This window comes from Triturus cristatus, chromosome 3_2 (genome assembly GCF_964204655.1).
Source record: "Triturus cristatus chromosome 3_2, aTriCri1.1, whole genome shotgun sequence".
Taxonomy (NCBI): Eukaryota; Metazoa; Chordata; class Amphibia; order Caudata; family Salamandridae; genus Triturus; species Triturus cristatus.
Genome location: NC_140584.1, coordinates 959061084 through 959087653, shown reverse-complemented (window position 1 = coordinate 959087653; position 26570 = coordinate 959061084). Strand labels below are relative to the sequence as shown.

The window sequence follows — 26570 nt, the reverse complement described above, 5'->3', positions numbered from 1 at the left end:
CATTTTTAAAGAGCTCAGAAACTTAGTTCTCCTACATGAATATAATGAACTGTGTACAAAATAGAAAAACATCAATAGTAAGAAGTGCAAAAGTACGAAATGAAATTAGCAACATTAAACTGGTCTGGTAGAGGATTGTTCAGTCAACACAAGCAGATAGTAGCACTTCAGTGTTTTATTTCAGCTCGGACTTGGTTTACTCTGTTTATGCACTGAATCACTACATTATCTTCATTGTTTGATTTCCTGTAGAATTGCGTTAATGTTTACGCTGACTTGGGACACAAATGTGCAGATCCTGACCTATTGAAGTGAAGTGTCACGCACCCTCCATCGCTCTCACACACTCCTCAATTATTCATGAGCATTAAACATTTCAATATCCACACCGTTCATTCATTCTCTCACACATTCATGTATACATCCATGCATTGATCATCCATTTAAACATTCACTCCTTACTTTTATTTATTCACACAGAAATGTAATTTTCAATACAAAACCACTTTTGCATATATAAGCGAGCCAATGCTATTGATTATTTTGAATGTTTGTTTTTTCTAGTTATATCTACTGCTAATACACTGATTTCAGACTAGTATGATTTTGATACAGCGTAAGGGGGTGGGTGGGTGGGTGGCTTTCAGGTTGTATGTTTATATTAAGTAACATTCTATGTTTTTTCAGGAAAACCAGTATTAGTTTAGTTTGACCTGGTCTGAACTGCATTTGTAAGAGCATGTTTTCTTATTTTGGCAGCTTCTTGAGGAGCTTGGAACAGGTATAATTCAACAGCATAAATCTGATTCCAATATCTCCCTAAATCAAAGAGTGCCTATCCTCCAGGTTGGTGTTTTCTGTTTTTTAATTGTTCTGTTATTTCCATTGTTAATTCATGGCAGCATTGTGCACACATTTGCAGATGATATGCTGGGGTTTTCGGATCCGCTTTTGCTCATCAAAGCACTGTCTTGGTTTAAACAGTTCTATTTGTTGTATTCTTTGTTAAAAAATCGTTCTTCATTACCCTGCCATCATCTAACCTGAGATCCAAGGACCTTACCGCTGCGTGCCAGCTAGTTAGGTTATCCCTAAATTTTCCTTCTGTCCCATAACCACTATGGCACCATGTGGTTCCTAATTCGCCTTCTAGAGTCTTGGACCAGATCTAAACTATAGACACCAATCATGCATGTGTCCCTGAGCTCTCTCTGTATGATCCTTTGAACCTTCCCCCTTATGTGTACCTGCTTTGGTCCCTGTCACCTCAGTTCTTCAGGCTTGAGTCCAGACAGCACCTGCTCCATTTATGTGTCTGGTTTGCACTCCAGAACCAGCTGTTAAGTCCCTCACCTGGTCACAGAGATTTTTCTTTTTGCGAAGTCTACCAAACTGTTTTGGGCATAGACGATGGCATGTGAGTTTTATGTATTTAAAATGTCTTTCCTATTCCTTATTTATTTAATGAGGTCAAGGCCAGTTTTCAGTTGCTGAAGATTGCTGTCTGAAGATAGTTGCATGTTGTTAACATAATGATTTATTTCTTATTTTGTTTGAGCAGAGAAAATAACAGAAAATAAAACAGCACATTATGATCAGATCCCACAAAGTGTTATACCTTAACTTCAAGACTGGCAACTCAACATACATAGCGAAGAGGAGGGATATAATTTTTTTTTTTTAAAGGGGGGGGGGAGAAGAGAGAATCCAATAAATAGCTTTTTCTAAAACTTCACATAGATTTTATAGTATAAAGTGCAGATGTGCTAAAGGCTAAAGTGCTATTGAGAGAAGAGACGAGACTAAATGCATTCCTAAGTGAAACTGCTATGTAATTAAACTAGCCCCCCACCTCTCTCCCTTGCCACCTCCTCGGTTTCCTTCTCCCTCCCCTTACCCCCTCCACTTCTCTTTGCCTTTTACCCCTTGCTCAGTAATTTATTTCGATGGACTTGAGTTTCGGTCCTCTTTCTAATATAGTGAGGGCCTAAGGCAAAGAAAAAAAAAGTGTAGTACTTATGTACTGTACACGGGCACTAAGACCTCGTTTACTAGTCTATTCCTAGTGCTGCAAACCCTTTATCCAAAACATAATTTATACCCACAAACTGTTATCGATTAATCTGGGTCGAGTAGCCGCCAAAAGATAGTTGCTCACACCCTTCCCCGCTTAGTGCCAGTATTGCCAGATGTTGTTAAATGTATTCAAAGCCCCTACACGTTTAGCATAAGCGCCTTCGAAATTCACGGTGCGGGACATTTTATTCCTCCATTCAGCGAATAAGGGAGCGAGCCATGGATAGAGCTATTTAAACAAAATATTGCTGGGCTTTTATTAAGGATTGGCTGGCTTTAGAAGCACCTAATAAAACTAATGTTGCTTCAGGCTGAATAGGATGATTAATAGCATTACTAATAGCTGTGAATACTTGACTCCATGAATTTGTTAAGTGCGCACAATTAAACGTATGAAGCCAACCACCTTGACCTGCCTGATGGCAGCGAAAGCAATTATTTGGTCCCATGGGATACATCTTATGGAGATGCGCGGGTGTATAATACAATAGCCATCTTGAAAGGGATGCCATTCTTTTATAGTTGGCCGCCCGAAGGGATTTATTTCTGAACTCCGAAATTACTTGCCAGTCGTTTTCTGAGACACTACACTGGGTTTTTTCAAATAGCCTCGAAAGAAAAGCAGGTACATCCGACTTGGCAGCGAGATTCTGGAGAATCCTATACCAATTGCCAATTCCCAATAGTTTTCTTATTACAGGTGCTCTGCTTATCGATTGAGTCGCTTGATTTGCATCATTACATTGAAGCTGGAGAAAATGTATAATCTTATTAAAGCTTAAAAAATGTTGTACAGATTGTGGACCGAGCCGCGCTTGTAGTTCCTTCCATGAAATAAGTTTTGCTTGTGTAAAAAAAGTCTGCAAATATATTAAAACCTACAGAGTACCAATATCTAATTTCCTGTTCTCCAAGGAGCAAACCCATATCTTTCCTCTCCTGAAGCTGGACTAGGGAAGCATTGAAAGGAGTTTCATAGACTTTTCCCAGTGCATTCATTCGGCCACCGATATCTCGAAGAACTTTGTACCTAGTTTTTTCTAGGTAGTTTTGCTGCTTTTATAAAAACTGGTAAGCTTGTATCTGCTTCTTGTATCATTCTCTCTAAAAAGAACCTGTCTACTGGATTGGCCCGATATAAATTGGATGACAGTGCATCGAGTAATGCTGCCTGATAGTAAATGCGAATATTGGGACATGCCAAACCACCTTGTGATTTATCAAGTTCTAAGATCCATAGCCTGACCTCGCCCATTTTTTTATTCCATATAAAGCTCCTCATTACTGAATCTAGTCCCTGAAAAAAACTATTAGGAACTTTTATCGGAACATTAGAAAATTAAAAAATTGATAGCAGTAGAATTGACATTTTAAGCATTGATATACGGCCTATTATTGTCAAGGGGAGAAAAGCCCATTTATACAGCAAGCCCTTGATTTTATATAACATTTTACTGTAATTCAACTGGAAAAGGCTAAAGAATTCATTTGTAACGAATATACCAAGACATCTGATTGGGAGCCTTGCCTTTGCGCGCGACTGATCTTATACCCTCCTATCTTAGTAAAATCTCCAATAATCTGAAAGGCGTGTTCTATATTATCTTTTTCGGGATTAAGATAGAGAATCATATCATCGGTAAATAATTTTAATTTTGCCATCCCCTTCAATGGCGATTTTAAATTTGCCCTGCTACGAATTTGTATTGCAAGTGGTTCTATAAAAAAGGTAAATAAAAGCGGGGAAAAGGGGCACCTCTGACGTGTGCCTTTTTTGATCTTAATTAGATCTGCTACCCTGGAATTAACCACCAGCTTTGCTTGAGCGCCATTATATAAATTGGTTAGCATTGAACTCACCTGAGGGTAAAAACCAAATTTTCCTAAACAGAAAAATAAGGCGTCTCAATTTACCAGATTAAATGCCTTCTCGGCATTCATCATCATCATCATCACTAGGGCTTTTACCTGATTTATCAAAAAATAATCTATGGCCTGAATCAAAAACTGTGTATTGGAAGACATTAAACGGCCTGCAACAAACCCAGTCTGATCTGGATGTATTAATTGTTGTGCTGCTGGAGTGACACGGATCGCCCAAAGCTTCATTAGCAATTTGTAGTCTGAATTAAGCAGGCTAATCGGCCTGTAAGAGTGCAGAGATTTTGGGTTCTTATCCTTTTTAAGAAATGAAACTATTATTGCTTCTGAAAAGGTTGAGGGGATCTTGCCCCCACTTTTAATAACATTGAATAGATCGACTAGAAATGGAAGAAGTTCATTTGAAAATGTTTTGAAGAATTCAGTAGGTAGCCCATTATTACAGCAAGGTTTTGCGTTGGGCATTATAATTAAAGCCTATTAAATCTCCAAGAGAGTTATTGGCGTCAACATCTCCAGATAATTCGATTCAGATAGAAGAGGCAAAGTCAATGAAGTGTAGTACTGACTGATGAGGCTGTCAGATACTATAAATTGAGTCTGGTAGATTTGAGAATAATGTTTTTTTTTTTTTATTTCTTCCTGTTCAGTGACCTTCTGGCCTGTGATTGGATGTTCTAAAGAAATTACCAATTTCTACTCTTTCTTTAGTCTAGTTGACCAGGCAAGAAACTTGCCGATGAGTTGATTCTCCTCATATATTTTTTGTTGGTACCTGCACGATTTTTTGATTTCTTTAAGCGTAAAGAAGTCCCTAAGTTTTTGTTTTGCAGTGACAATTGATCCTGGCATTATCTCGTGCCCATTGTTTTATTCCCTGATTCTGATAGCAAACCTACAAGCCACTCTAGAAAATGCTATCTGCTCAATACGTTGCTTATGTTTTCTTGCTTTTAATTCTATGACCCTTCCCCTTAAGGTCGTTTTAAATGCCTCCCAAATAGAGAATAACTGAGCTGTATAGGAGTTGATGGTAAAAAACTCAAAGTGCTTCGTCTCCTCCACCCAGTCAGGATCTGGCAGCAAGGATTTATCAAAATCTAGATCCATCCCTATCTTTTGGCGGGATTTTGACCTCTAAAGAAACAAGGGAATGATTTGCAAATGCATTGGAGAAGATCTCTGTTCAGCCCCTCTTTAAAGATTTAGATATAAAAAAAAAAAAAGAAAAAATCAATAAGTGACGCAGTTTTAAATCTGAACGAAAAACATGTAAACCGTCTACCTTCTGGATAATCCTCTCTCCAAGGGTCAATCAGCTGAGAGCTGGACTTTAATACTTCTAGTATCTTTTGGGTTTTGGGCTTCAGTTGCTTTTTGTTTTTGTTGGAGGTGTCTTTAACAAGATGTTGTATAAAATTAAAGTCTCCCCCACAATATAAAGGACCTATAACTCCAAGAGCAAGATCAAAAATCCCAACAAGGGCATCTGTTTCGTCGCTAGTAGGGACATAGTAGATTTATATTTTCTGTTCATTAAAACTTTCAGCCATAACCACCTCCCATGTATATCTCGAATGACTTCTCTCACTTCCCAGTCAACTTTAATACTCAAATATATAGGAACTTACTGACTCAAAAAATGCGTGTGAGTATAGACGTGGGATTCGCATTATTGGGGTATTACTCTTCAAATGGGTCCCTTGAAAGTAAATAGCCGGTGTAAAGGAAGCTAGCCAGCTCATCACGCTTGCATATTTTCGCTTATTGGCTATCCCATTAATATTGCATGTCAAAATCCGAGTCTTATTTTCTAAAGATAAAGACATTTAAAAGAAAATCACTTTTCCTTGCATTTTGCTTCGTGGCCCTACTACTGACACATGTTTTGTTGCGTAAAATCCAATAATACTTTTCTGATCTCCTTACATCTGCTCATTTTGTCACCTAAAAGGTTCTCCCCCACCACCCTGGTTGTGCCCCTTGTAAACTTAGAGTGCACCCCCTAAATCCCCCAATTAGAGAGAGGAGAGCCCGTCTCGCTCCCTTCCCAGTGATGTTGAAACTGTTGTGCCTTGGTTTGGCACTTAGGTCGTCACAACTTAATTGACCCCCAAAACAATAAAGAAACAAAAAAATAGAAACAACAATTTTACAGTCCCTTCATCCTCATCCCAGTCCTGGGCCCCCAATGCCATCTCAATTTTTGTTGTAGGATGCCATCTCAATTTTTGTTGTAGGATCTCTTTCGCCTGTTCCACTGAATGTAGAATTTGAAACTCTTCTTTGACAAGTATTTTTAATTTAGACTATAGATGCCTGATATCGTGGATTCTTTAATTCATTCAGCATTGTTCTGAATTCATGACGTCGTCTTGCAGCTGCCGCTGACATGTCGTAGTAGATGTTAAACCGAAATTTATCGTCTGTTTGAAATCCCTTCATTTTAATTGCGGCAGCTAGAATTGATTCCTTTATACGATAGTCTCCAAAATTCACAAGGAACGTGCGTGGATATTTGGCGTTGGGCTGATGATAGAATGAAAGTCACTACTAGACTATTCAACTGGGATTGCATACTTTTGCATGAGATCTGAAATAAATTTAATGGGATCTTGCCCAGCTTCATGACCTTCCGTGATACTCACAAAACACAAATTTGACCTTCTTGATCTGTTCTCAAACTCTTCGAGCTTGAGCTTGATTTCCTCGAGCTTTCTATTTTTTTTTTTTGTTTAACTTTGTTTATTGTTTTCACCAAATTTGCAGTTTACAGTGTATTGTTTGATCGTTATGAGTAATAAAGTTCAGATCAGAGCGTTACAGAAACAGATCTCTTATTGTCATTTAAACTCTAGTCCGTTATATCTGTTATAGTCTGCCTGTTACATTTTACCTTGAGCTCTCTATTATGTTTAGACTGACCCTATTCAAGTTTTTTCTGGACGTCCTCGAGATCAGAGATTCACTGCTCTACAAGGGCTAGTTTCTGGTTTAACTGAGATATATTTTTCATTGATCTTTTCTAGCTGGCCCTTGACTTCCTTGTAGGCTTTTTCCTGTGCATTCTTTAATTGCCTTATTTCCTGCAAAATTTCATTCAGAGACACTTGGGATTGGAGGTTATCTATGACTACTTCTGTCAGGCATTCTTTTTTTCCCCCCAGACTCAGTTTGTAAATTTTCTTTGCCTGGTACTTTTGAATTGGAAATTTCAGTTCGAAACTCTAGCTGCCCCTTAGAAATGTCCTGCACATTGATTCCAATCATAGAGGAGTTACTACCCTCGGGCAATGGACTTAGTGATGGAAGAGATTCAACTTGCAGTTGAACATCTTGAGCTGCCACTGAAGATTCAGCCACTGTCTGAGCTGTTATTTTTTACTGCTTTCTGCCCAAAAAGCGGATGTGAGGGTTTGGGTCCGAGGTTATCGGTTAGTGGAATCACTGGTTCCTCTGGAGAGGAATTATCAAGTCGCGCTACATTCTCCTGTAAAGAAGTTATTTTCTGGAAGTTTGAGAGCTCCTTATCTTGTCCCGGTGAGCACCCTGCCTCCCTCAACTCAAGCGAGGCCAGTAGTCTGTAGTGTGAACCGCTGAGATTAAGGCTCTCAATACTCTCCTCTGTATTAGCTTCCAGATTCTCTGGGGTTAATGGGCTTAGTGTTTCCATCTGGTTTTTGCCACCCCGCATTTTCGATGCTTTGTTAGTCTTTGAATTCTTGGCTGCGAACTTTAACTGACCCATCGTGTGCAGTCAACCGCTTCATAATACCTGCGTATGGCAGGGTTATGTGAGACTACTGCACTAAAGCACTTGAAGGTAATGGAGGGTGGGAGGTTATGTGTGTCAAGTGATAACAAGTCGCACCCAACACCTAGGAAGGGCCGCCTCCGCTACCTTACTGGCTCACTACTGATACTAAGAACTTGGTATATACAACGCTTTCGAGCCCGCTTTATGCAACTCTGCCTCAAAGAGAAAAATAAACCTCACAAACAGAGCTGCTAAGTCCAGGTTATATCCAGGTTATATCTTGAAGCAGTTTTCTGAGGTCACAGTAACAGGCGCTCCACATCCCAAGATAGAAAAGATACTTGGAGCAGCCTGCACTTGTGGCTTAATGTCCGTGACCGTTACGCTGTGTTACGGAAATCCCAAAAACATGGCGTAGAATAGTGAGAGGGCGAGCCGTCATGTCCTGACTCATTTTTTGTCCATCCTCTGGCCAATCGCAGCAAAAAATAAGCTGCTTTTCAATGAAAAACTGCTGTACTCACATTCACTTCACAACTTCAGGGCCTCTAATTTGAACGCGGTCAACGCCGGCCGTCAGCACCGGATGTGTCGTGACCTCTAGCCGAAGAGCATGGCGGGTCGCTCTTTCCCGCTGTTCTTCCTTGTTAACATAATGATTGATCTTATCACCGCTTTTGATGAGTTAGGTTTCCGAGGTGTTCCTTGTAAAGTCTCAAGATGATGGGAGCAGGATAGAGTCCTAGGCTACTTAACAAGAGAAGGAGAGTTTCTGGTATCTTGATTTTCCCATCTACAACAGTTGCCATGAACCACTGCAGGATCTTGGCAGAAAAGCTGATGTATATTTCTAGTGTGAGAAACCGTTACGGTCAGAGTGGTTGAGTAGGCTTTGTTTTTTTTAAATTAAATGTCTTTTTATTATTTCTGGTTATCAAAATAAACACAGTGTCATTGCCACAGCAACATCAGAGGCGAGTAGAACAATAACATAGTGCATTATCATATAGGCAGCAGTGATTTCATATGTGACAAGCAGTACAAATAAGAAGAAACATTGCATCACATCTCAATACACCTACAAAGTAATATTGACAGTGATTTGTTGACCACCATGTTCAAAGGATGTGTTAGTGCATATATCTGTGAAAGTGAGGGGGCCCCATGGCTTCCTCCAAAAGGTCAAACTAAACCAATGACCCCAGACCTTGCAGAATTTCCAGGGGCAGACCCTACTGTCATCTGCGACCGTTTCTGCTGCCATATACAGGCCCATCCCCCTTTTCCATTCTTGGATGGTGGGAATCTCTGCTACCAGCCCCCCCCGCCCCCACCTCCCCAGCCACATCCCATTTGGCAACTACCAGGCTTAAAAAGGAGTTTGAATCTAGGAGCATCGAGGTAGCTTGGGAATGCCCAGTAGGACACATTTGGGATCAGCTGGGAGTCATACCTCCAGTACCGCACTAAGCTCCTCTATGATTACCTTCCAGTATACCTGAATGTTGGGGCACCCCCATTTGGTGTGTAAAAAGTCTCCCCTGGCCACACTGACACCAAAGACATGTTTGGGCCTCTGCCATCCCCATTGTATGCAGTCTGTCTCTATGCAGAATTTTATATTGGATGAGGCGCAGTTGGGCTTTAGTGGCCACTTCCCTGGGGTGCATAAGGGCCACCTCCCAGTCATTGTCTTCCATTTCTCCCATGTCCCTCACCCATCGCTCCCAAAGCCGACTAAGGTTGTCAGGCATATTATTATTCAGTGTCTTATAATTGAGGACATTGCTTTTCTTGTCAGCTCTACCTGCAGCAGTCTCCCCTCCAGTGGTGCATACTCTGGTATCCCAGCGCTCTCTAGCCCTTCTGCCAGCCATGCATGTCTCAGTTGTGCATATTTTATGAACTGGGGGGACCTGTGAAGACTGTACTCTGTACAGCAGGTTGCTAGGAGTTAGAGCTCTTCAATGATATCCCCAGCCGTGGAGATTCTCAGCAAATCCCAGGCCCGAAAACTTGCAGCTTACCAATCTGTCGGAGCCATGTCCCTCTCCAAAGTGGCGTTTCTTTGGTAATTCTGCGTTCCTACCTAATTGATCTCGTTGCCTGCTCCCCAAACTTCCAGGGCAACTTGAGTCTCCTGCGAGTACCTTTACCACCATAAAAATAGTGCAGGGGAATGCAGGGTTCTCTTCCAGGAGATCCTCCTCAATAGTCATAAGCACTAAATCTTACCGCCCATGCGCGGGGACCCTGGAATGTATATTAAAAATATATGAAAACATATATATGAAGCTCTCTATATATACATATATTATTCTTTCCGCAAAAAACAATGCAGCCTCTCCAAAAAATGCTCTGAAACTTTTGTTTCTGCAACAAACACAGAAAACAGGAGGACAAGGAGACACTTGAACTCTCTTTAACAGCGGAAAGTTGTCCTGCAAAAAACACAGGCATTGTTAGGCTGCATTGGAAACTTAACAGCATAGAAAATTAAAGCAATTGCAAGAATAAACTTGTACCGTGCCTTTAAGGCAGCCATGACCCCCAGCTTCCCGTCATGCCTCAGGGGTGACAGTTAGGTCAGTTGTTCTTTCCGGCTCCTTCAGTCAGGACCCTGGTTACTTAGCTCCACATTTTTTACTTTTCTGTCAAAAAATTATCCTTTTTTGCTGTAACTTCCTTTATTTCGACATTTGATTTAACACCTGTTGAAGTAAGGAGTTGCCTTTTTTCCTAGCAGTTTTTGGCTTTTTCAGTCAGAGGATGCCTTCTCGGTTTGATCCTTGCCCTTCCTGTGGCAAAAAGGCCAAGAGAGATTCCCATTCTGAGTGTATCCTCTGTCTTCCTGAGTCTCATTCCCTTGAGACCTGCCAACACTGTCAGAATTTGTCAAGACGCACTCTCAAGGAGAGAGAATGAATCCGTCTTTATGGTCTCTCTGAGAAGAATAAATCAACTACCTCCAGAGGCAGATCTCCTGTGAGACACAAGAAGAAGAGGCCCAGGTCGACTTTCAGAAGTAAAGTCCCGGTCTGTTCTCCTTTGGCGTCGGGCTCTGCCTCGAAAATGCCTCCGAGGGCGAAGTAATCGGCTACGGCAGAACCTCTGCTGACAACATCACCGTCGGAGCATCAGTCGTCATTGAAAACTTCGAAACATAGAGGTACGTCACGTCATACTCCAACGTCGAATCCTCTGCTACCATCAACCCGGCGACAGTCCGAGTTGAGGAGTTGATCTTTGTTGGTGCCGGTTCATTGCCCAACGTCGTGACACCGCTCTCCGCCGTTGTTACGGTGTTCGACGTCGAAGCGCAGACCTCCATTACCGTCAACTAGGTGCCGGTCAATGTCGAGGCCTAAGTCATCTACGACGTCCAGAAGGGGTTCAACGTTGAAGCAGACTTCTCCGTTGCCATCAACAAGGCAGCGGTCAACGTCGAGGACTCAGTCTGTCATGACGGCATCCAGAGGAGGTTTGACGTCAAGAAGATGCTCCGCTTCACCTTCTCCCCACACGATGTCGAGGCTCCGGTCTCCATTGGATAGTCCACTCCCGACGTCGAAGCACCAGTCTCCGTCGGCGGGTCATCTATTGACGTCAAAGCAGAAGTCTCTTTCAAAGTCCGGACTTCAGTCGGTTCCTCACATTCCGACGTTGAGGCCTAGGGCTCTGTCGGTGTATTCCCAAGTCTTGGTAGCGCATAGCCGCTTGACGCAGAGGCACTCCATCTGTTGACGCACCGCTCGCAGTCAGCAAGGCACTGCTCGGCGAAGGCTCTCTCTGAGTCTTCAGTTTCCCAGGCAGGATGGCATTTCTCGTCGTCTGCTTCACCGTCTCCAGAATGGTGAGCTCAGAAGACCACTCTGTAGACCACTGTTCCTCCTGCACAACGGAAAGAAGCCCAAATTTCTCATTTTGTTCACCTTTCCCCTAGGTGGCTCCTTCCAGTACACCACGTTCAGAAAACTACTTCTAGATAGATATTACAACCTCTGGACAATTCTAGCCCTCTCCATAGATCTCCTCTGGCTCGTTTGGTGCAGGTAGTGGATCTTTCCCATACCACGCCCTCCAGGGATCGTCAGCAGACCCAGTCTCCATCTCCACAGAGGTTTCTTTCCCATACCTACCAATAAAGGCGTAGATCACCTTCTTGGTCTTCCTCCTCTATGCATTCTTCTAAGAGAGATCACTCTACCACACTAACAGATAGTCCACCCTCAAGAATATAGCCTGTGGATGACCTCAATACTTTTCAAGATGTACTGGCAAGGGATGTACAGAAACTGAATATCGAAATGTCCGCTCCTCAGACATCAACGTCAATCACCTTTGAGACTCCTCACCAGAGATCAGTGTTAAGACCTCTCCTACCTTTGGTTCTGGGCCTTTTTCAGCCGTTCATGGACATTTTACTCACCCCAGTGACAATCAAAATGGCTCTGGCAAGGATCCTAAAGAAATACAGGCCATCAGAGCAGGATTCTGTCTTCCTCAGGGTGGATCCTCCGCCAGACTCTGTGATCATTGCTGCTGCGAAGAAGACTCGCACAGTAGGCTGTTCCTCAACGGTTCCTCTGGACAAGGAGAGCAGAGATCAGGATTCGTGGAGAAGGAAAGCATGTGGCTCAGCAGCTGCATCCTTGAAAGTATCTAGAGCTGCAGCCCTATTGGGACAGTATGACAGGGCATTGTGGGATTCATTAGACCGCTTCAAGGACAAGCAGCCCAAAGAGGATTGCCAGGATTTCGGAGAGATCCTTCATGAGGGTGCTCTTGTAGCAAACCAGATGATCAGTGCGGCGGCAGATGGAGCATCTGTGGCTGCGCACTCGTATTCACATGGCATCTGCACCAGAAGAACCTCCTGGTTACGTCTTACAGCCTGAAACCGGAGGCCCAGCAACGCATTTTGAGCCTCCCTTTTCAGGCAATTCCCTCTTTGGCTCACATACAGATGAAGAGATGATCAGGATGAAATCGGAACTGGACACTTTTAAGGCTGTGCATCTAGAAAAGTGGAAGGAATTCATGCACCGGTACAGGCCTTTCAACAGAGGGTTCAAACCCCTCAGTGGTCTCAGAGGCAGTATCACCAGACCAAAATGCATAATAAGGGCGTAGAGGTGCACCTCGACAACCCTCTTCTACCACGAAGAATGCTACCAAGCAATGAGCGATCGCTTCCTCTGTCGCCGTTACCCACTCCGGTGGGAGGAAGTATCGCCTGTCATGTTCAAGAGTGGCACAGCATTACAAACGATCAGTAGGTGCTGAATATACTGCAAAATGGATATTTTCTGTTTCCATTTTCCACCACTATGCACTCCTCTGCTAAAATCCAGCAATCGCCAACTGCCGCTGTTACAACAGGAGGTGTCCACTCTGTTACAGAAAGCTGCCATAGAAGAAGTTCCTCCCTCTCAACGAGGAAAGGGAGTTTACTCCAGATACTTCCTGGTACAAAACAAAGGCCAAAAAGCAGGATTCTGACCTATATTGTATCTTCGCATCCTCAAGAAAGCCATCCTAAAGGAGAAATGTTGTATGCTAGCGCTCTATCAAATATACCCTCATCTCCAGCAAGGGGACTGGATGTGTTCGATAGACCTTCAAGATGCGCACTTCCATGTTCCAATGGCTTCATGACACTGGAAGTTCCTGCACTTTATGGTAGGCTCCAAGCACTATCAGTACAAAGTCCTGCCGTTTGGCCTAAAGTCGGACCCTCGAGTGTTCACCAAGTGCATGGCAGTTGTGGCCACTGCTCTACGTCGCCAAGGCTGTTTATCCGTATCTCGACGATTGGCTCCCTAAAGAGTTCATCTCCTCAAACTGTGAAAGACCACTATCGAATCTGTTTGAATCTGTTACAGCATTTGGGCCTTCAGGTCAATCTGGAGAAATCCGTCCATAACCCCAATCAAAGGATACATTACTTAGGTGCTACTCTAGACTCCAGCGCAGGAAGGGTGTTTCTTTCAGAAGAGAGACTATTATCAATCAGTCTGAAATGCAATCTTCTATTTCAAGTTAATCAGCCCTCAGTTTAGCAGGTTGCATCGTTCCTGGGTTCGATGGCATTTTGCATTTTCCTAGTCCCCAATGCCAGGCTGAGGATGAGGCCTCTGCAGCATGATCTGGAAGACGAATGGGATCAGAAGAGCGCTCGATGGGACGACCGGATTCTACTTTCCAGTTCTGCGAGATCATCCATCCCATGGTGGACTTATTGGAAAAACCTCATACCGGGAGTGCCCTTCCACCAACCTCCTCCGACACAATCTTTGATCACAGACGCTTCCCTTCAGGGCTGGGGAGCACACATGGGCCACCTGCAGACTCGGCCTGTGGTCAATCAAGGAACAGGCATATCATATAAACATGCTGGAGCTACGGGCAGTGCATCTAGCTCTCAAAGCCTTCTACCCTCCATACAGTCCAAGTCCATATTGGTCCAGACAGACAACACGACCACCCTGCACTATCTAAACAAGCAGGGAGGAACCCGCTCTCGCCCTCTGTCCCTGGAGGCTCAGGCGATCTGGCACTGGCTCCTGGCCAGGCAGCTCTCAATCATAGCAGTCCATCTGCCAGGGTAACAAGACTCTCAAACGGACTCTGTCGTCACTTTGACAATCAACAAGACTGGGTTCTGCACGACGAAGTAGTGGCAGACATTTTTCAGCAATGGGGTCAACCAACCATCATTCTCTTTGCGAACGATGCAAACAAAAAATGCTACGCCTTCGCTGAAGGTTTTACCGACCAGGGTCGATAGGGAATGCACTTTTGATCGACTGGTCAGGGGGCTTTGTTTACGCTTTTCCTCCTCTCCCTCTCATCCCAAAGGTCATAACCGTGCTCACACACTCCAGAGCGAGGTTAATGCTAATAGCAAGAGACTGGCCATGGCTGTGGTGGTACCCGGACCTTCTAAATCTCTTGGAGTGTCCGCACAGAAGGCTTCTGTGCAGACCTGACCTCCTGTCCAAGATGAATGGGAGGACCCATCATCCCAACCTTCCCTCGCTGAACATAGCAGCATGGCTCCTGTGGTCCTCCAGTATGGTCACTTAGGACTTCCTCAGGACAGCATGAGCATCTTGAAAGAGTCTAGAAGGCCTTCCACAAGGCATTCCTACTCTTTTAAATGGAAATAGTTCTATTTGTGGTGTGGGCAAAGTGGTTTCCACCCCTTTTGTCGTCTCCCAAGGCTCATTCCACTAGGGTAAAGGCAGCTACGATAGCTTTTCTGCACAATGTACCAATTGCTGAGATCTGCAAAGCAGCCACTTGGAAGTCAGTGCACACTTTCACGAGGCACTACTGTCTCTACTCTGATACTAGAGCAGATACTCAAGTAGGCCAAGCCACCTTGAGGAATTTATTTCAATGGTAAAGTCTTTTGATGTGATTTCTATATTACAGTTTTTTGTGGTTGTCTTTTGCCTGCAGGATTATAGGCTTGCTATTCGATTCAGTGCTTATGACTATTGATGAGGATCCCCTGGAAGAGATGGATAAGTTACTTACCTGTAATCCTAATTCTCTCCCAGGGGTAGCCTCATCAAAGTCATAAGCAACCCACCCACCTCCCCGTGCAAATGATACATAATTATGTCATCTCTTTGTACCCTGACCTCCGGGTCTCTGCAAACAACTGACCTGTCACCCCTGAGGCATGATGGGGGGTCATGGCTGCCATAAAGGCACGGTGCCAGTTTATTCTTGCAATTACTTTCATTTTCTATGCTGTTAAGTTTCCAATGCTGCCTATGGGCTAACAATGCCTGTGTTTTTTGCAGGACAACTTTCTGCTGTTAATTAAAGACAGTTAAAGTGTCTTCTTGTCCTCCTGTTTTCTGTGTTTGTTGCACAATCAAAAGTTTCAGAGCATTGGTTAGCCTTGTTTTTTTGGGGGAGGCTGCATTGTTTTTTGTGGAATGTATGTATATATATATATATATATATAGAGCTGTATATATATATGTTTTCATATATCATTTTTTATATATATATAGTCCGGGGTCCCCGCGCATGGGCGGGAATATTCAGTGCTTATGACTTTGATGAGGATACCCCTGGAAGAGAACTGGGATTACAGGTAAGAAAACGTATCATTCTAGCGTCGCCCTCTCCATTCTATATGCAGAATGGCCTCCCAATGCATGTACCCATTCATTAATGAGGATTAGATATGCTGCCCAATAATAGGGCTCAATGTCTGGTAGTGCTATCCCGTCGTTATAGGACCTGCGCTGTAAAGTATTCTACACTATCCTGGGGTGTCCACCCTTCCCCAGCAACTATCGTACCTCCCCAGCAATGCCGATAAACACTGTCCTAGTGAGTGACTAATATGTATTTTGGAGGGTGTATAGGAGTTGGGGAAGGGTAATAATTTAAAAAATAGCCGCCCATACAAATAACGAGAGGGGAAGGGCCTTCCACTGTTTAGGATCGCTCATAAAATGAGATATTACCTTCCCAATGTTATGGTGGCGACACACTCACTGTGCTGTGTGATAAAGATACTGAGATATTTAAAGCCTTCAGTAGTTCCCTTCAAATCCCCCGGCATGGGAGGCCAATCATGTGCGGCCCTGGGAGATACAGTGTGGACTTATTCAAATTAATCTTATATCCTGAATGTCTCCCATATTCCTCTAGCGTTTGGAAGAGAGTGGGGATAGTTGTCATAGGCTCCGTTACATATTGAAGAATTTCGTCGACGTAGAGTGAAATCTTCTCCTCCTTTGGGAGTAATTCGGAAGCCCCTGACCCCTAGGTGTGCTCAAATGGCACATGACAAGAATTCCACAGTAATCACACAAAAAGGAAAGCAGATAGGAAGCACCCCTGCCTGGTCCCTTGCCCAATGAGGAACCCCTGCCTCAACCTCCCGTTCACTTTGACCACTGTTATTGGCTCACTATATAATAGTGCTATCCATTTCCGAAATTTAGGCCCACATCCCAATTTTATTACTGTACAGTCCAGAAAAGGCCAATGCATCGCTTCAAATGCTTTTTCCACGTCTAACGACAGAGAAACACGTGGAGCTGTGCTTTCCTTAATCTCTATCAGCCAGTTATGTATTCTATGGAGATTTAAACGGGTAGCACAACACTTTCTTGAATACAGATTCATCATTGTGAATGAGGCATGTGATGACCTTTGATAAACGTGTCACTAGTATTGTGGCTAGAAGTTTAACGTCGGTGTTTAATAGTGAGATTGGACAGTACGATTCGCTCCTATCTTTGGGTTTGCTGTCTTTATGTAAAACAATAATCATGGCAGTCCGGAGGTCTAGGGGAAGAGTACCTTCCTTGCCTGCATCTTGGTAAAGATATCACAAGTGCTGTTCCAGTAAATCTAAGCAGCATTTGTAGAACTCGACGGGGATGCCATTGGGGCCCAGAATTTTACCCAGTCTTCGCTTAGAGACCGCCTCCTGCACTTCTGTCAATGTTAGGTCGCCCTCCAGTCCCTTTACCTCTTCGTCCCGAGCACTGGGGTCTGAATGGCGGCCAGACATTGGTCTCTATCAGAGGAACTGCTAGATGGACGTGCCTCATAGAATAGTCTGTAATAGTCCGCAAAAACTTGAATAATCTGTGCATCTGTAGTGTGAGATGTCCCCTTGTCGTCTATAATGCTCTGCACCAATCTGGATTCCCGTTTTTGCTAAACCAGGCAAGAGCTTCCCCGCCTTGTCCCTGACCACGTATAGTTGGTGTAGCATTGCCAGTCTCTGTTTTTTGGCCTTGTCCTGTCACAAGTCACGGTACTCTATCCGTAGGTCCTCTAAACGCCGGGAGACTGAAGGATCCGACCTGCTAATGAACTGTCCTTCTAAGTGGAGGCTTTGAAGCTCTAATTGTTCCAACTTCTCAACCCCCTCTTCCTTTTACGAGATATTACATTCTGAGCCTTGCCGCACAGCACTGTTTTATAGGCCTCCCATAGTGTAGCCCCAGAAGTGACTGTGTCTTTATTTTCAAAGAAAAAGAGTTCAGTGTCCACCTGAAGACCCCTTATAACCTCCCCATCCTGCAAGTCCCACATACTGAGTCTCCACCCTGAGCTTGGACATTTGAGCAAGGTTCCGATTCTCAACAGGAGCGGGGGATGGTCAGACAGGCCAGTGCTAAATACTCCGCCTGCCCTATCTCACCCACCTCGTCAGTGGGCACAAATATGTAGTCCATTCGGGTGCATGCTCTGTGGGCCCCTGAAAAAAATGAGTATTGTCTTTCTTGTGGATGTTGGTGGCGCCATATATCGAATAACCCCAACGTGGCGGCAAAGTGGGCCAATGAAGTAGTGTGTGTAGACCCCATGTGCCTCAGATCGATCAAGTGGTGTGTGTTACCTTATTGAGGTCCCCTCCTAGAACATGAAGAAAGGAGGGCTTCTCCAAGATAATATCTACCACCTTGGTCAAGGTGGGGGACTGCAGCTGAGGCAGAGCATATCATATCAAGGTGACTTCCATCTGCCCTACACCCGCCTTGCCCCTTCATATCTACCCAGGAGGTCAGTCCACCTACATGTAAAGTCAAAGATGGGGGGTGGGGGGGCTTTTTGATCCATATTGCTACTCGAGACCCAGAAGTGTTTCCTGCGTGGGCCAAAGTGGTGTAGATTCCCCTGCCTAGAAATCTACATTAAGTACCTTCTAAAAGGTGTCTCCTGTAACATTACTACATCAGATTGTATGCGTTTCATTTATTGCGCCACCAGCCCCCGCTTGATCTTATCCCCTAAACCATTAACATTCCATGTCATTACCGTAAAGGTAGGGTTTTCAGCAGAAGTGGTCATAGCCATGGTGTATTCTTGGGAATTATCCTATTGATGTGTAGAAAACTCATGAAACTTACTTGGTGCCCTATATGTGTGTCTTCCAGAAACCTGCGCAACCAACAAATTAAAAAGAAAAGAAAAGTTGAACTCCCTCCTACCCAACCACCCCCCCCCCTCAATCCCTATGACCTTCCTGCAACACTTAACCGCTCCATTATAAAACAACTGTGTGCAGGAGGTGAAGGAGAGCTCTGTTGCCCACCCCCTGGTATTACTTTGTGCCCAAACACTGTATCAATCAGAAAAACGTTAGAACAAACAGAAAGAAAAAGCCAATGAGTGAAAGCCAACAGCAGTCGAAGAATGACTGAGAATAGTCTCAATACAAATATAATCACCTGTGGGGTGTTGGGGATAACTGCTGAGTGTCCATTGCTCCGGTCTCCGCCTTACTGTTGCCATATAAGGGGTCTAGTTGTTCTGGATCTCGTACTTGTGCCTGTGGCACCTGCTACCGTGTCTCTACATCTTGCTCTAACACTGACATTTTGGCTGTGAGTGGATGCAGACTCTCAACCTCAGAGGATAGTTCATCTTCTCCTGACCCTGAAGGAGGAGCCAGCAATCCGGCAGAGCCCCTGACCCTTTTTAAAGATTTACTGTGGTCTACTTCCATGTCTGTGGAAAGCTGTGGAGGCCTGTCCCCCTAATCAGGTATGGAGTTCCTTTGCTACCTCGTAGTGATCTGTGGCCTCCTCTCCATTTCCTCTGCTTGCTGTCCCTGGCACCCAGGCTCTGGGGCAGTCGTCGTTCGGATCGAGTTTCCTTCGGTGAGGGCAAGCGTGGCCGCTCCTCTGTCCACACCCATGCCTGTTATGGTGATTGAGAAAAGAGGACCTTCTCTTGATAAAGGACTTTTAGTTTTTCTGGAAACAGCAACATGTATTGCTGATGGAGGGTTCTTAGTTTTGCTTTAGTTGAGTCAAATATACGGTGCTGGCATTGGACCTCACTACCAGTCAGGAAACACCATAATGTTTGAATTTTCATTTCTGATCTCCCCTTTGTCACGTACTTCCCAGAGGATAGTGTCCCAATCTAGGAAGTTCAGGAACTTCGCTATGATGGGCCGATGTAAGGCCCCTGGGGGCAGCCTGCTCATTCGGTTACAAAGCATGCAGAAAATTGGTCAGACAGAAGCGTGGCCTCGAGCCAGTTTGCCAAGAACACAGTTACACTGGTGCCTTCCGCACCCTCCATAAAGCCATTTAAGCGGAGGTTATTTCTGCGCGATCAATTTTATGCATCCTCCAAGCGCCTTACTACATCTGCAGAAGAGAGAACTGCTACCACTGTGTTGCCGCCACTATGTCCTCTGCCGCTTAGCCACTTGGAGCTATTCACTATGACTCAGATCATGTAGGGGAGCAAACAAATGCTTTTGCTGCATAGTGGCCAGCCCAGTCTCCGCCATGATCACTTTTCTGCAGTCTCACCTGTGTCAAAGGCGCACATTTGCCTGAATTGCCATCAAAGGGGTTGAGGCGGGGGAATGCAGGAGCACAGAGATTGTGACTATTTGTCCATTTTGTTGGCAAACCCCTTCCCCCCCCAGCAGTGGTCATTCTTGGCCTAGTGTAAAGCCAGGTTAGTGGTCTTCTACAAGGTTGTTCTTACTGATCTGTTAATGAAGTGGAATGGAGATTGAATTCTGAACAATTTTTCATATGCAAGGTAGAAGGATGGCTGATAAGGCAGTAATAAGCAGGTCGTCTGGACTTAGGGTGGGCTTTTTCAGGAAGGTGAGGATCTGTCCAGTTTTAAGTTGTCAGGAAAGTATGTTGATTGAAAGAGGTATTGATAATGATAAGGAATGGTGTGAAGGTTGAAAGCTGTTTTTTTAGGGCAGTTTGAGAGTGGGGTAGGAGACACAGTGTATGGATGTTTGGTGATGGTGATACGGGTTCAAATGTGGTGGAGCACTTGTCAATTGAGTTTGGTACTGTGGCTTCCGGCAGGGATTGGTGCAATGTTTGACAGGCTTGTCGGGTGTTTTTCTTCTATTTGTAGATTGCATGTTTGATTGGGCAGTAGCAGAGCGGAGTGATTTGAATTGAATGAGACATCAGAATTCTTGTCTGCTTCTGGTGCACTTATTTCTGTTGAACTCATAAGAATAATGAAAGTGAGGAATACTAAGATTTAATTTTTAAAAAATTTTAAATGTTTTTTTAAATTTTTTTTTCAAAAAAGCAAATAAAGATCATTACAATATATCTCAGTCCACATAGAGGAATACATAACAACACTAAAATTAATCAGCCAGTTGTTCCCACTCGTCATCTTCCTCGTATGTTCACATCTTCATGTACTAATCAACACACAATCCCAAAAAAAAGGAAAAGCAAAAAAAATAAAACCTCCCTCACCAATATTCCAATCAAATGTTACTCTAACAGTTGGAGAAATGCAGTGCATGTCAGTCTTCTTGTCAATTACCCAACCAGCCCTCCCGCCAAATCATTCGAACTATTTGAGATACACCCTAATGCCCAGCCTCTGCCGCTCTGTTCAATAAGAATACACTTAACGGTTCCCATATGTCTCTGGGCCTTGAAATCACAGGTAGCTCCTCCGCGTATATTTCCAAATTGTCCTTACAATACACCAAGTCCCTCAGCCAGTGCTCCTCTTTCGGACTTCGTCTCCCTCCCCACGTAATCAACTCTTCGCACAGCTAACAATAATGCTAATCTCTCAAATCTTCCTTTCGCTCCCTTATTTTCGGCACAAAACAAAGCCGGCAGACACTCGGCGCGCACCGGAGTTCCACCGCCCCCATAGTCTTCAAATTTCTCACCACCACTTGCCAGAACTCGTACACTTTACTGCACCCCCACACCAAATGCAAAAAATCTGTGTTGGACCCGGCCTCGTGGCATGGTCCTTACCCCCGTGGATTGTGCCCGTTCCCCGCCCCGGCTTTCACGGGCCACCCTTCTGAACTGCACCGAGGCCCTTCATCCTGAGCTGCACGAGGTCGCATACCCCTCGTGGCTCCGCCATCTTGTTGGCACCCCCGTGACTCTGTGCACCAGCCAGCGCGACCCCGCTCTACCCGGCCTCGACCCCAGCGAAGCCCCGACATCGAGGCACCACGAACTGGCCAGGGGGTGCCGCAAGAACCATTCATCGCCCCCGGCGGAGGACAGTATCGATGGGACCCCCAACTGTCCTCCCCTCTCGAGGTGTGATCGCCCTGCAACTCCCTTGGGCCTGGCGCCTCTCCTGCTGGGCGTCTGGCCACCTCCACCCGGCCTCTCCGCCCCCACCGGGCGCCTGGGTCCGGACATCAAAGGGCTCCAGACCTATATCTGGGGCGACCCCGCCACAGATCGGCAGTTGTATCCCGGAGTCGAGAGCCCTGCTGATTGAATCGCGGCTGACCCTACGGAGAAGAACTCTTGTCGGAACCATCACGAGCCCTGCTGACTGCGTCGCGGCTCCTTCTTGTGAACACTTTGAAGCCACCTGGAACATCGGAGCCCTGCTGACGCTGTCGCGGCCCAACCTCGCTGAAACCTCCCTCGGAGCCCCGCTGACGACGTCGCGGCTCGAGCTGAGCAGAAACCATCTTGAGAGCCCTGCTGATTGGATCGCGGCTCTCCACGAACTGTACGCCAGAGCCCTGCTGACGCCGTCGCGGCTCGACCCCTCCGAGATCCGGAGGTCCTCCAGCTTGAGGATAAGAACTGGGCCCCAGGTACCCTCGTACCGCACTCCTGCCAAAGACTGTCCCGCTACCCCTACCCTTCCAAAGAGACACTGAGACTTTTGGTGGATCCCGCGATCCCATCGTGTAAATATTGACCTCGTAACCTTTTTATTGCTGATAAAGAATTGCTTGTCTTGAGACAACCTCCTTGAGTCCTGTGTGGTGGTGGTGTTACTGGGCTAGTACGTGATAGGAGAAGGATCTCTCAGGAGACTTCTCGGCAGCGCTCGGCTACTTCGTACAGTGTGAGGGCCCCCCTTGGTGGTCTCGCCGACTCCTCGGGGTCCGTCTTCCAACATTTGGTGGCCAGCGACGGGATCCGAGCCGAACGCAGTACGTACCAGCCAGTACCCACTAGCTACCCATCCAAACGGACAGTAATCATGAGCAGCCAGGAAAACAACGCGACAATGGAGTTCCAGCCCGAACGGCTGGAAGAATATACGCACAAAGAGTTAAAACAGTTCTGCAAAGACAAAGGCATTGCAACCACCGGCCTAAGTACCAAAGAGGACATGCAGAAAGCTCTGAGGACATGGCTGGAGGCCGGGGCAGGCCCCTCCCAGGAAGAAGGTCCCCTGCCCCTGACTGAGACCATATCAACCGCACTGACTCCGGCAACCGGAGGAAGAAAGAGCCTGGAAACCGGCCTCTCCGAAGAAGAAATGCGAGAGCGGGAGAAGGTCCGGAACCACGAGCTAGAGCTCGCACGACTGCGGCTGGATGGCGAACTCCAGCTGGCGGAAAAGAAACTGGCCCTAGAGCAGCTACGGCTTCAAGAGGAGATAGAGGAGAAGAGGCGACACCGGGAGTTGGAGGAAAAGAAACTGACCCTTGAGCACGAGCGCAGCCTCAAGGAGCTCGAAATCAAGGCCAAGAACGGAGGGACCAACGCCCCCAGTACTAGAGACACTCTACCGCCTGCCGAAACCAAGGTACATATCCCGAAAGAGGTCGTCAAGGAGTACTACAAGAATGACGACATCCAACAATGGTTCAAGGCCTACGAGGTGGCCATGACCTCTCATCGGGTGCCCCGAAAAGACTGGGGCGCGGGCCTGTGGGGGCGGTTCCTGAGTGAGGGTCGAGACACACTGCTCCAGCTGCCGGAGGAGGTGATGACCTCCTACGATCACATGAAGGAGGCTCTGCTCACCCGCTACGGGCTAACCGCAGAAATGTACCGCCAGCGGTTCAGAGACTGCAAGAAAATCCCGGGCACCACCTGGGTGGAATATGTGGACTTTTTCAGTCGGGCCCTAGAAGGGTGGATCAGAGGTAGCAAAGTAACCACCTACGGGCAGCTGGTCGACCTCATCGTGTGGGAACATCTCTCCAACAATTGCTTCGTGGAACTGAGACAGCACCTCCTCGACAGCAAAATGACCGACCCGCGAAAACTCGCCGTCGAGGCCGATCGATGGGTCAACTCCCGGGTCCCCCGGAACTCAATGGGGGAGTACCAGAGGAACCCCACCGGACCCCCCCCGCCAACGCGGTGGAGGGGGAGGGCCGAACAGGAACCGAGACCCTCCCGCCGGGGCCCCCAGGAGCCCCCCTCGAGGGCCACCGCAGCAACAACTCTCCCCGAGCCTGGCCCGAAGGGGGGCGCCCCTGGCCAGACCCGGACCACGGCCACCAGTAACGTGCTACGGCTGCCAACAAACCGGACACTATGCCAGCGATCCGGTCTGCCCCCTGAACCGAAGAAACGGGGCCGGCGGGCCCCCGCCCCGACAGCTGGCGGCCGCCGCCCTGGGAGAAGGAGAAGAGGAAGAGGAGACCCTCGACCGAGGGACCACTGAATGGGAGCCGGCAGCCATGTCCCTGGTCTGCCTGGGTAGCCGAGAAATGGTACCCTGCACCCCCATCCCCAGCAACACCCAGAAGTACCGGCAGCAGGTCACGGTCAATGGACAACGGGCCGAAGCCCTTCGTGACACCGGCGCTAGTGTCACCGCTGTCCGCTGCCACCTGGTGACCCCCGAACAGATCCTACCGAATGTGCTGTGTCCCGTCCGGACGGCCGACAACAGCGAAAGCCTGTGCCAGATGGCCCTGGTCCCCTTCGAGTGGGGAGGGGTGACGGGCCTGCTGAAGGTGACGGTACGCGACGACGCCCCCGTCGACTGCCTCCTGGGGAACGACTTGGAGAGTTCCCCCTGGGCTCAAGTAGAGCGACGAGAGCACCTCCGAATGCTGGGACTATCTGACTGGGCCTGTGCCATCACCCGGTCCATGACCACCCGGGCCCCCCGCTCATCCTCAGCCTCCGGGGCCGCCCAGCCCGAGGGGCTCGCACCACCTCCCGCCAGCAGCGAGGGGGAGGCGGACACCGACCCTGGACCTAGTGAATCCTCCCCCGAAGAGATGGCTTCCCTGTGCGCCCTACCAGAGCTGACACAATGGCGACACAAAGGGGGCCCCACCCGGGAGCAGTTCCAACAAGAGCAGCAGTCCTGCCCCACTCTCGAAGGGGTCCGCCAGCAAGCGTCCGCCCAAACCAACGGGGACCAGACCGGCACCCACTGGGTCTACTGGGCCGAGGGCCTGCTATACAGTGAGCAGAAAGTGGCAGAACTCTGGGCCAGCCGAGTGTTGGTGGTCCCCCTCCGCTTCCGGGAGTTCCTGCTCAACCTGGCACATGATGTGCCCCTCGCCGGACACTTGGGGCAAGACAAAACGTACAGCCGTCTGGTGACCCACTTCTACTGGCCCCGGATGCGGAGAGACGTGGACAACCACTGCCGGTCCTGCCAGACCTGCCAAGCCAGCGGGATGACCGGGGGTCGGGTCAAGGCCCCCCTCCAACCCTTTCCAGCCGTCAGCACCCCGTTCGAACGGGTCGGAATCGATATCGTGGGGCCCCTGGACCCCCAGACCGCCCTGGGCCACCGCTTCATCCTGGTCCTCGTGGACCACGCCACCAGGTACCCGGAGGCGGTCCCGCTAAGAACTATAACGGCCCCCGTGGTAGGCCGGGCCTTTATGGGGATCTTCTCCCGAGTGGGATTTCCCCGCGAAGTGGTGAGCGACAGAGGCACGAACTTTATTTCCAGATACATGCGGTCCCTGTGACAGCAGTGCGGGGTCACATACAAGTTCACGACCCCCTATCACCCTCAGGGGAACGGACTGGTTGAGCGGTTCAACAGAACATTAAAAGGAATGATCCAGGGGCTAGAAGAGCCCCTCAGGCGGAGATGGGATGTCCTGCTGCCGTGCCTCCTGTTTGCCTATCGGGAGGTCCCGCAGAAGTCCCTGGGGTTCAGCCCGTTTGAACTATTGTACGGACACCCGGTCCGCGGACCGCTCAGCCTGGTCAAAGAGAGCTGGGAGACGAAGCCCCAAGGCGCCACTCCTGACGTCTACCGATACCTCCTGACCCTCCGAAACCAGACCCGCAAGTTCCGAGCCATGGCCGAAGCCAACCTCGAGGCCAGCCAAGAGGACATGAAGCGGTGGTACGATCGGAACTCCTCTACCATAGAATTCGAGCCAGGTCAGAAGGTATGGGTCATGGCCCCGGTTGAACCCGGCGCCCTCCAGGACAAGTGGACCGGGCCCTTCAAGGTAGTGGAGAAGAAAAGTCCTGTCACCTACCTGGTCGACCTGGAGTCCCCCCGGAACCCCCTCCGGGTCCTACATGCTAACAGGCTAAAACCCCACTTTGCCCGGACCGAACTGAGCCTGCTACTGGCGACCGACGAGGGGGGCGAGGACGACTCCGAGCCCCTGCCCGACCTCTTGCAGTCCAACGTCCATGATGGAACCATCGAGGGTGTCCAACTCGCCTCTTCCCTGACTCCGGAACAGCGCAACGACTGCCAGCAACTGCTGCAGGACTACGCAGCCCTCTTCTCCCTCACCCCGGGGGTGACCCACTGGTGCGTCCACGACGTCGACACCGGGGAGAGCCCCCCCGTGCGACACAGAGCCTACCGGGTACCCGACCGAGTGCGGGCATGCATCCAGGCCGAAGTAACGAAGATGCTGGCCCTGGGGGTCATCGAACCCTCCGACAGCCCGTGGGCCAGTCCTGTCGTCCTGGTGCCAAAGGCCGCAGCTCCCGGCCACCCCCCGGAGTTGCGATTCTGCGTGGACTACCGAGCCCTGAATGCTGTGACCAAGACGGACGCCCACCCCATACCCAGGGCCGACGAACTCATCGACCGCTTAGGGGCCGCCCACTACTTGAGCACGCTGGACCTCACCGCCGGGTACTGGCAGATGCAGCTCACCCCCGGCGCCCAAGAA

The 26570-nt window shown here is 47.6% G+C and overlaps 1 protein-coding gene across 3 annotated transcripts in view; it reads left to right on the top strand.

Moving 5' to 3' along the window:
- HEATR6 (HEAT repeat containing 6) overlaps positions 1–26570 on the top strand; it is a 403026-nt gene that overhangs the window by 179128 nt on the left and 197328 nt on the right. For all 3 annotated transcript variants that reach the window (XM_085649503.1, XM_085649501.1, XM_085649502.1), the window contains one exon: positions 760–846. In XM_085649503.1, coding sequence (XP_085505629.1) covers positions 760–846 — 87 coding nt within the window. The remainder of the gene's footprint in view (positions 1–759; positions 847–26570) is intronic.